This window comes from Vespula pensylvanica, chromosome 16 (assembly GCF_014466175.1).
Source record: "Vespula pensylvanica isolate Volc-1 chromosome 16, ASM1446617v1, whole genome shotgun sequence".
NCBI lineage: Eukaryota > Metazoa > Arthropoda > Insecta > Hymenoptera > Vespidae > Vespula > Vespula pensylvanica.
Genome location: NC_057700.1, coordinates 235,008 through 245,641, shown reverse-complemented (window position 1 = coordinate 245,641; position 10,634 = coordinate 235,008). Strand labels below are relative to the sequence as shown.

The 10,634-nt window shown below is 42.2% G+C and overlaps 1 protein-coding gene across 4 annotated transcripts in view; it reads right to left on the bottom strand.

Moving 5' to 3' along the window:
* Positions 1-274: 274 nt before the first annotated feature.
* The window catches only part of LOC122634984 (glutamate receptor 1), a 132,596-nt gene continuing 122,236 nt past the window's right edge, over positions 275-10,634 (bottom strand). For 3 of the 4 annotated variants that reach the window (XM_043824605.1, XM_043824602.1, XM_043824606.1), the window contains exons 14-19: positions 9,821-10,033; positions 7,668-7,866; positions 7,323-7,567; positions 6,233-6,479; positions 6,069-6,143; positions 275-4,271 (exon numbers count right to left, since the gene is read on the bottom strand). In XM_043824605.1, coding sequence (XP_043680540.1) covers positions 4,197-4,271; positions 6,069-6,143; positions 6,233-6,479; positions 7,323-7,567; positions 7,668-7,866; positions 9,821-10,033 — 1,054 coding nt within the window. In that variant the 3' untranslated portion in view covers positions 275-4,196. Of the gene's footprint in view, positions 4,272-5,166; positions 5,222-6,068; positions 6,144-6,232; positions 6,480-7,322; positions 7,568-7,667; positions 7,867-9,820; positions 10,034-10,634 lie in introns of all 4 variants that reach the window. The other variant, XM_043824603.1, reaches the window with a different exon arrangement.

Here is a 10,634-nt window from a genome sequence, read left to right as displayed (position 1 = left end):
TGTCTCTTGCATAAATCATTAAAAGTGGTTCCGCACTGCAGTCCCACGACTCGAAGTAAGAATGTACGTACGTACGTACGTACCTTTTTCTCTTTTCTTTCGTTTCCTTTCTTTTGTTTTTCTTTCTTTCTTACGCGAGAGTCATTAAAAGAGACTAATTTATCGTTCGATCCTATGATTCTATGCTTACACGTCAGTTGTCGTTTATGAAGTATAAACTAACGAGGAAACGAAAGGAAAAGGAACGATTGAAAGAGGAGAGGAGGAGAGAGACTTTTACGTTTAAATAAACGATCCTGTATTGTGACAAATTTAATTGGTATACAACGGTTTACAAGGGATTTTTTCATCGCATCACGCCACGAATTGGTACGGGAGATGACGGAGGATATTCGAATCGAAGAACAAGCGTGAATAAAACGCAATGACAAGTGGAATGGACAAACTGGAAGACGCTAGTTTTGTTCTCTTGCTTTAGTTTTCATTTCTCCTGTCTTCTCTTTGATTCGACACATCCATTCTCCCTTACAACGATATTAACGTTTTCTTTCTTTAAGTACGTATTTCCGTTCCGAAGGTATGTCCTACTAATTTTTCCTTTTTCTCCGCAATGCATCCTCCATAGGTGTCTCTCTTCGCGATCGCGTCGCTTCGGATATTTTTTAAAAGTCATGTTAAAAGCGGGAGAGTCTCGGCGAAACTGTCAAAGGATTGAGGGTACTTTTTTTTCCTTTTTTTTCACTTTTGTTCTTTTTTTGTTTTTTCTTTTTTGTTTTTTTTTCTCTTTTAAATATCGAAGCTACATGAAGATACTACGGTGAGGAATATGTAAAATAATGATTTTTCATTCCATCCGCGTGTCGACTCGTACGGATGTAAGTGCGCATGCAAGTTGCGCTTCGTGTCAGTCCCCGCTTTGCTATTGGACCGATCAGGTATAATTTCCTTATTCGTCATTTTCGTTATCCCATAACGTTTACGTTTCTCTTTAAACGGGTAAGGTTGAAAATCTACACGATTAAGCGGAGACTCTCTTACTCGCCGACGATATTTATTTCGGTGAACGTAAGTAGCTGATGCGTGAAGGAGGAACGTCGTGAAAAGAAATGATGTTGGCTCTTAGAAAATTACATAAATTGTTTTTCGCAACTGCGCAGGGACGGTACGCGGGGATTTTCTTGATTTTTGTATTTCTCTGTGTTTTTATCGCATTTCATTCGTGTGTTTATTCACCAAGGTAAATAGAGGATAGAAAAAGTTTACGATGAACATCAACACGGAAATCGTTCGCGACGACGACGAAAACAAAGACGATTACAACGCTTTGTCATTCCGAGTCGAGCGTCGAACGTAGCAGCTTCCTACGTAAGCGAGACTCTCCGAGAAGCGAAACGTTTTTCTATTTATAATGGAACAGCATTTATATTCGCTCGTGGGTTACTTCGTTGCAGCTTCTCGACTCGTCAATTTTGCACTTATCTCGATAAGTAGGTGTTTCGTTATTGTTTTTTGTTTTCTTTTAATAATCTTCGACGATCCTCTCGCTTACGTAATCGGACATATTTCCACTCTCGTTGCACGCACAGCAGACGAGTACGCTCGCACACGCGCGTACGCGCGGAGATAATTTGACGTTGCGTCAACGTAATCGTGACAATGTTTTTATCGCCTTTTCAGGACGAGTCTCTCCGTATCTTTATTTTTTTTTCGTTTTTCTTTTTTTTTTTTCTTTGTTTTATTCTTTCTCTTATTTAAACACATCACGCACGACGTTTATCATTAGTTTTAACGATCTATCTTTAAACCGATACGTATATTATCTATCGTTTATTAATCGATGATAGATAACAATGAGTCGTAATAAGAAAATCTGACGATATGATAGTTAGATCGCAACGCATGAAACTGGATCAAATCGATTATCCTCGATCTTTCGCTCTTCGAATGTCGGAAGAAGGAAAAAAGAAAGATCTCGCGAACGTCCCACGAAAAATGGAATCTTACTCGTTTTTTCTTCGGTATAAACGACGATATTTACATTGGAAAAACGTAATGGTACTTTGTCAGATCGTACATACTTTTGACGAACAATATTCGATATTCAGTTACACACGTCGCGGCTTATGCCGAATTTATCGTTCGATCTCTTTCGTCGTTCGGTCCCCTTGCTTCGACGGATATTCCGTGAACACGGAGAAAGATAAATAAGGAAAACGTACGACGTCGTATCGCGAACGGAAACAAAAAGGTCCGCAAAAGTTTGCGTTCTCGACGATGTATCAAGTAGGTATGTACTCTACGTGCGATAGCTCGAACGGCTATAAATCAATGGATAGTATCGCGAACGCGTGGGTCCGCACGACGTAAGATATCGTCTTTTTGGCACCAACAACTCTTGGCCACGATGATTAATTTTGGAACCGGGGATCTCGACGGACCGAACCGGACCGACGTAGAATCGCTTCTTCCCTTAATTCGTGAGAAACGGAGTAATCCAGAAATCCCAAGAGAGAAGAAATTTTCTCTTATTTCACGACCTACATCGGACTTTCGGATCGACGCGAGATCGCATAGAAGATCGATATAGGTACTCGTACAACGCCTTTACACGATCGATCTAGACTCACTCACCCGATTCGTAATAACGCACGACGCTTCTTTCACGCTCGTTCTATTCTCTCTCTCTCTCTCTCTCTCTCTCTCTCTCTCTCTCTCTCTCTCTCTCTCTCACTCACACAATTCGCACGATCATATACATATTACCTTTAATAAACGTCTATAGGTATATATTTTTATGTAATGTATAGACTATTACATTCGCAACACACACGCTCGACGTGATTATACACTTTGTTAGTGAAAAAATTCTCATGGATCCAACGGGGGTACGCGATTCTTTTCAAGCTCGCATTGCACAAAATAGTTTGCACCGGTATACCATAATGAAGTAGTTAATTAATTCGCAATAAGAATAACTAGCAATAATAATAATAATAATAATAGTAATAGTACATTCGTGTCACGATCGGAGACGGTTCGTCCTCTTTCGTATTTGTTTTTTTGGCACGTGACAGCTTCTCGAGATTCTTTTCTTTTCTTTTTTTTTTTTTTTTTGGAATCTCTTCCCTTCTCTCTGATCTCCTCGCTGACCTATGCGATCATCGATACGCATATATTCGACGTAAGCGTCTAACCGTACGTCGAATAATATTATAGAGTTAATACCACCCTTTTTCTCTTTGATATCTTTCTTCGTTTTTCTTCTTCTCTTGTTAATGCGAAATGGCAGTTAATACGACGAATATCGTTTTATTATATGGTTGCACATGCACCCACCCCAGGACCATCGATCTACTATAGAATTTTCGATCTTTTCGATTTCTTTTGATTCTTCTATTTGATTCTCATACAATTATTTACAATTTACAAACGCGTTCTCGTCCGAAGACACGGGGAATAATATCGCATCTCCGAACGCTGATTCCGTTTTCGTCTCTCCGATGACACGCTTGGCGATGAACACATCGCGAGAACACATACCGTGTATTTCGTCCACAAATGTTGGCAGTGTAATTTCATACGAAAAGGAGGAATCCCCATAAAGCAACGTCTTTTATTACGACTCCCAGGGAATCGTAAACGTAACGAACTTGTCCAGTATTAATTCGATCGAACGTAACTTGATCGGAAAGAAAAAGAAAAATTCCATTTAACGGTTAGTATCGAAGATTTCTCGTTGATCGGTATCGGTGCGATTTCGACTCGTAATTGAAAAAAATTTTGCTCTATGGGGTAGAAGAAGTACGGGTAATTCATTGCGAAAGAGAAAGCGGAGAGACGAAGAAAACGTTGAATCTTCCTTCGGAAATTCGGCATATTTTTTGGCGTTAGGTGCTCGTCTTCGTTTCTCTTTTGATTTATTCAGGTGACGTACTCGGGTTTACCGTCGCGCATGGTCCAGTGCCGCGGCGAGACCGGCGTCCAAGGAACCGCGACGTCTAGCGTCGCGACGCTCGATGTTCTTCGCGGAAACCTCGAGAAAACCTTCTTCGGACTCTTCAGAGGCGAGTCTGCGAAGGTGACGCTCCTTCTCGGTGGTCTTCTAGGTGGCGGCGGCGGTGGAGCCATCAATGGCGGCGGCGGTGGAGTCGGCAACGAAATTGCTGGTGACTCACCTGCCGAACTGTCCGAGTAGCTTACACCTGAGTATGCGTATTGCTGTGCACCTGGTCGCCCTCGGTAGTCCCAATCGCGTTTGCTGGGGCGTAGTACTGAAAATTCATTCGTTAACGCCATTCGTTTTGTTTCGATCAATGACAAACTTTCTCGCGTCCGTGAGAAGTCGTTTCTTTGGATCGTTTGTTTTTTTTTTTTTTTCTTTTGGAATTTTCCAGAAACGGTGCCATTACGCATACGAGCGAAAGAACTTTCTGCAAAGTGCGTATATCTAATTTTCGATACATTCGGCCGTTTCTTTGAGAAAATTCCATTTACTTCGCACGAACGTTCCCGTCTTCTCGACGTCGACGAATCTCGAACGAATATTCGAGAGAGACCTTTTCTCTTACGTGAAAAATAAAACTAGTTTCGTGTTTGTATACATATATACTCTCTTTTTCCTTTTCTACGAAGCTTACGATCATTAAAAGCTACATGCAATGCGTCATAAAATGTTCCACTCGTGACGCGCTAAGAGCTTGCTCGAAGCCATGCGAATTATGCGCAAATAAGCTAAATTTTTCGATCTTTGCTTGGGAAAAGATTTTCAGGATATAAAGCGTGTAAAACTAAACGATATACCGTCGTCTTTCATCGAGTCATATATATACACAAAGGACAAAGGAAGGTGGACCGGTCGACGTCGTAACAAAATTCGCCTCTATTTATTTTCATTTTATAAAGTAATCGATATATCACGTACCAAAGTACATAGCACATCGAGTAAACAAACGATAGGACGTAGAGATCGAATGGTGTAAACACAGAAAGCTCTAAAGAAAACTCATATGAATAGATAGATAGAGAAAAAGAAAGACAGAGGCAGACAGAGAGATAGAGAGAGAGAAAGAGAGAGAGAGAGAGAGAGAGAGAGAGATAGAAAGAGAGAGAAAGAAAGAGAGAGAGAGAGAGACAGTGGGATTAAAATGAACGGGCGAGAGTACTCACATATGGTCCCGGGAAAGGCGCATGCATCCTCCGTCTAACTCTGGAGTCCGTACCACTAGAGACAAAAACAAAAGTAGAACGAAATGCGCAAACGAGCAATTATACGCCTCCTGCAACCGTCGAATAAGAGAGACAGAAAAAAAGAGCGCAACACATCCAGCCAGCCGCACATTGCACGCACCGAAATCTATTTATGCGTAATGTATACACGTATGCTAGTGATATATAAGTATATATATATTCATATATACAGTATGCAAAAGTTAAAGGGTCTTCTCGCTCCATCGTCATCGACGTTGTACATTTTCGTCGAGTTGACCATCAAGGTGTCGATCGCGACACCATCCAGAAATGTATATATATATATAACGGATATATATACTCGTTGGTCCGACCAAACGAGTGTGTGTTAACGTTTAGACGCTGCTAACTGCATGCCAAGCGTACTCTATGTGTATCTAACTTGTATATACACGCGCGCACACACGTATATATGTATATATGTTTTCGTCGTTTTCCTTACGAAACGACACAGCGACGAGAGCTTGATAAAGTAATAGAAATTGTTTCTTCTCCATCGATTTAGGAATATTTCCGACGATGCCTCGTTTGCTATATACATATATGCATATATACACGAGCGTGTAAGAAATACGACACTTCCGTCAAGGTTTCATCCTCCGTTATGAGACGTTGAAGTGTTTTCGATCGGAAGAGGGAAGAAACGCTCAGTGAAAATATTTTCATCGGTACACTCATCGTTCGCAAAGGGAGAACGTATTGCTTTCACGAAATTTTTCGATCAGGCGTTTCTTTCTTCTCGTTTCGACGATTTCTACCGATCGTGTGTGTATCGTTTTGGCATTGTATGCGTGTTCGAACGAGCTATGACGCTGACTCACCCGTCCATTGTCGAAATCTCGACCACCACCGATCGTCAGCCTGGCTTTCGCCTTCATCGCGTCCGACAATGGTATCTAAAAGAAAATGGAACGAGTTTAATTTACTGGCGAGTGGTAAGTAGAACGAACGATGATCGATTCGACGAAGAAAATGATACGAGTACCTTCGCTCTGGTAGCTTCGGTGTGAGACTTGTAACAGAATTCAAGAAGGGCGACGGCCAATGCCAGGAGAAGTCCACCTATGAGAATGTAAAAGATTCCGGCGACGTTGCTGAGAGATAATTCGTTTCTCGAAGCGTCCTGCTTGTCGCCGTGCCTGCATTCCGTTCTATCGTACCACCATCGATTCATCAACTTTGTTAATTCTCCGCTTTCCTTCAATGACAGCACGGCCAAGTTGATGGAATCCCTGGGAAATTCAAAAGAAAAAATTATTGATCTTCCGAAGGAATGTCGAACGATAGTAGACCTCGACGACGGGCGATACCTAACGACCGTTCCGGTTAAAAAATAAAAGACCTTTCGTACATAGGGAAAGCTCGCTCGCGACGACTTCGAGATGTATCTGGCAAACGAATAGGAGGAAGATTTGCAAATAACGGGTGGTTTCGAGAAGATCAGATTCGACCGAGTTTGCGGACCAAAGTCAAACGAGATCGATCCGCTCGATTCCACAAAAATCGAAAGGGAGGGGGAGGAAATCTTTTGAATCGAGATAAATCGACGAACGGGCTTAAAAATAGAAAGAAATAGAGTCGAGGAGAGGAGCGAAAAAAGGAAACGGGATACGATTCATTTTTCTTATAGACGTAAACGGAATGAAAGAACGATAAATATATTTGACCGATTACGGAACGATCCAGCGTTCCTTTCAAAGTTCGCTCGTAGTCTTCCTTGTTCTTTCGAGGAAGAACGATAAAAATGGCGGTGAGCGAAATACGATAAAAGGAAGCGAAGTGCGCTTCCACGTTGAGAACGTTCTCTAAAGGTAATGATACGGAAAGAAGGATATGCACGTTTTTCTATGCTAATTGAGCGTAATGACGCGCGCCGCTCTTCCCTTCTTTTCGAGGATGCAAAAAGAAATGTCGTGGCCAAGACGAAATATACTTGCTTACTTCTTGATGACGACAAAACGCCTCGTTAATCGTTTCTCCGATTCCCATCGACGATTCCAAAATTGAGAGGAACGAATGGTAATACTCTGTGCTATCGAGGCATTCGAAGTATTGACGGAAAAAGGAAAGCTCACCTCAAAGGAGAACCGAGCGGAGTCGCAACGCCGAAACCCTTGGCATCGAGATTTCTTCCGACTTTCATCGTATCGCAGGGCAATCTCTCGTTGATGTACTCGTTCTTTGGACTCTCTATCAGTAGAGCGTACTTTCCCTTGCTCGTTCTTACTCTTCTTATCCCTTCGTCGTAAGTTTTAACGAAGACTTGTTTGCGCGAATTCATAAACTCCCACATCTTGCTGTATAGACTGATTTGAGATTTCTACGGGCAGAAGGATTAGAAAAATTATTATTTGTCAAATAGACGTTTAAAACGTCGCGAAGACGTATCGTTCGTCCTTGTAGATCGTACGATTACTTACTCGAAAAAAGTCCCTCGTAGAGCCGTGAGACAACGTTCCATATTGTACTTCCGTTTGCGAAGCGAGGTCTTCCGGCGAATTTATAGGAGTTACCATCCTTTCGACCGTTAGAAAGGCAGCGAGGTTCGCGGTGTAGGACGATATCAGGATTAGAGTGAAGAACCACCAAACGCTGCCGACTATTCGGCCGGATATCGACCTGCGATTTTTTCCGATTAAAATCGATCAAAATCAAAAGTAGAGACTCGACATAAATCTCGGGAAATTTTATTACTTCGTTCGTTCGTTCTCCTCTTGTCGGTCTTTCTTATAAAATAATATCAAAATTCATGGGACTCGATAAATCGTAGTACAAAGGATTCGTTCGAATCCGTAGAATTTTCTCCAAGTTTCGAGCCAAAAGTGAAAGACCCGTAATCCGATTATGCGAAAGAATATTCAGTCATATTTAATAACGGATGATTCTCCTTATAAGAGGAAGGGTGATCGTCGAGAAGAAAAAAGAGAGGGAGCGAGAGAAAGAGAGAAGAGGGTGTACGACGGATGCATAAGTTTCCGGAAAATTTACAATTCATATCGTAACCACGGGAATATTTAAACCATTAATCAAGGAGCCTGCCGCGTTAGATTCGTGGCGGTCGCGATGGTGGCCACTCGACTACGACGGAATGTAAATTAATTGAGACCTAGTTTCGAAATGAGCACGCGTTTGCTCGCTCTCTCTCTCTCTCTCTCTCTCCCTCTCCCTCTCACCCTTTTTCTCGTTCTCTTCGCATGGATGACGAACTAGGAGTGCCAGGTATGCGCACGCACTCTAAGCTCGCGTAAAAGCACGTTTTGCGAGGTTCGACGAAGGAAAAAGAGCAGCTTCGAACTTTCGACCTATATAACTCTTTCCTCGTCGAACTTTCTCAAACGCTAACGAACGTTCCTTTACTCTCTCTCTCTCTCTCTCTCTCTCTCTCTCGTTCTCTCTCCATTTCCTTTCTCGATCGATAAAACGAATGATCACGACATCGCGCTTAGAATTTTTGACCTTTTCCCTATTTCGTAATTTAATCGAAATCTCCAGACATCTCGGCGCTCTAAAGCTTTGGAGTTGCGATCGAGAGAGAAAACGAAATAAGAGAAACGAAGGAAGAAGGTAGAAAACGCTTGAAAGAAAATCGGAACGTACGACCTCGGCAGCGCGTGTCGCGAGCAAAATTTTCATTCGAGCACGAACAACACGCTCATTTAAATGAGCGCGCTCGGCCCTCGAACGATCGCTAGCTTCGTCGTAGAACCGATTGCAAAGTTCTCCGTTGAATTATAATACGCAAGGCCAACGATAAAAAGGGGAAGAAAAAGAAACACCGGGATTTCGATCGAATCGAGGAGAACGTCATTCGTCATTGCCTTAAATAAATAATCGCCCTGTTTCGTTATACCTATTTTATTTCTTTCGCGTCATCGAGAGGAAAATTTTCTTTATCCGATATGGGTAGTGTTTTATTCATATACAGCTGATTTTTATCATCGTTCTTTTTTTCCAAAAGTCATTGCTTTCTTACGCTTTTTATACCCCACGCCAGGTTGATTCCTCGCTAATTATTCAGAAATAACGTCTTCGTAGCGATAGAAAATATGAGATCGTGGACGGGTGTACGTGTATGTGTGTTTGCGCGAAGAAGAGAAAAAGAGTATGGAACGTTTATACAGGAGATTTTAAATGCCGAAAGGGAGAGCTTTGAATTTTACTCGATTCATCCTATCAACCGAGTATACGCTCGAGTTGACTCGCTCAAAGAGAGCTATTCTCTCCTCTCGCCTTTATGTATACATTTATATGTATATGTATCTATACATATATTTCCTCTCGCTCGGCGAAAGATGAAAATGGCGGGCGAAAGACAGAAAGTCTATAATTAACTCCGCGAAGACTGTAAAGACTATTTGAAATGAGAATGGAATATCAAAAGTAAAACAGCTACTAGACGATATTAATTAATCTTTTGCTCTGATATTGGAGATTTGGGTCCACTGAAAATATGCAAAAGAGTTGCAGTACGCGAGGATAGTTAATGGCGTTTGAATCAAACGTCAAACCGTTCTGCAAGATCGCGTTTCTGGAGGATTTAGAAAGGAAAAAGGTTAAGCGAGGAGAAGCTTACCTCGGTGATATGTCGCAACCTTGCTGCATGAACGCGGCCAAAGAGAACCATAGACTGTTGATGATACTGAAATCGTTGGCCATGCTGGACGTTGGTATATGCGGGGAACCTTGAGGCGTGTGAGGATGCTGAAGGCTCGGATCGTTTCTGCCGGACATGGTTGGATCACCGCCTCCGCTGATCGTCAAAACTCTCCACTCGTACGGTGAAAACCTGTGCGATCGATCGTACACATTCAAACGAGATGACGTAGGAGAGATAGATAAATTCTCGCTATATGTCGTGGATAGGATCGAGACAAAGAAAAGCGAATGAGGAGGCAAGAAAAAGAAATTGTCTGAAAAAAAGAGTGCGTCGTCGTCGCGTTCGATATCGATATTCGACTTAACGTCGAATTAACAACGAAATTGGCTATAACACGGTGTAAGCTATCAGGATCTTTGATTCCGTTTATCGTCGGGAACCTATTTCAATCGGGGAAAGAATCACGCGAGAGATAAGGAACACGAATATCTTGCGTTCGGTCCGAAATAAAAGCAGCGCGAATTTATCGTCGGACGGTGGCATAATATAACCACTGAATTGCGATAAATGCACGCGTAATTGCAGTGGCTGTACACGTAACTGCAGCACTTTGGCGCGCTCCTACGAAGCACCGTTCTCGTGGCAAGGAAATAAAAATACTGTCGTTTAATTACGTTCCGTATGAAAGAGAAAGGGCGAGCAGGGAGAAAATACAAAAACGGAGACAGTGAGAGAGGAAGAGAGAGGGGGAGGGGCAGGAGAGAATGGATACGGAAATAAAATAAGGAAA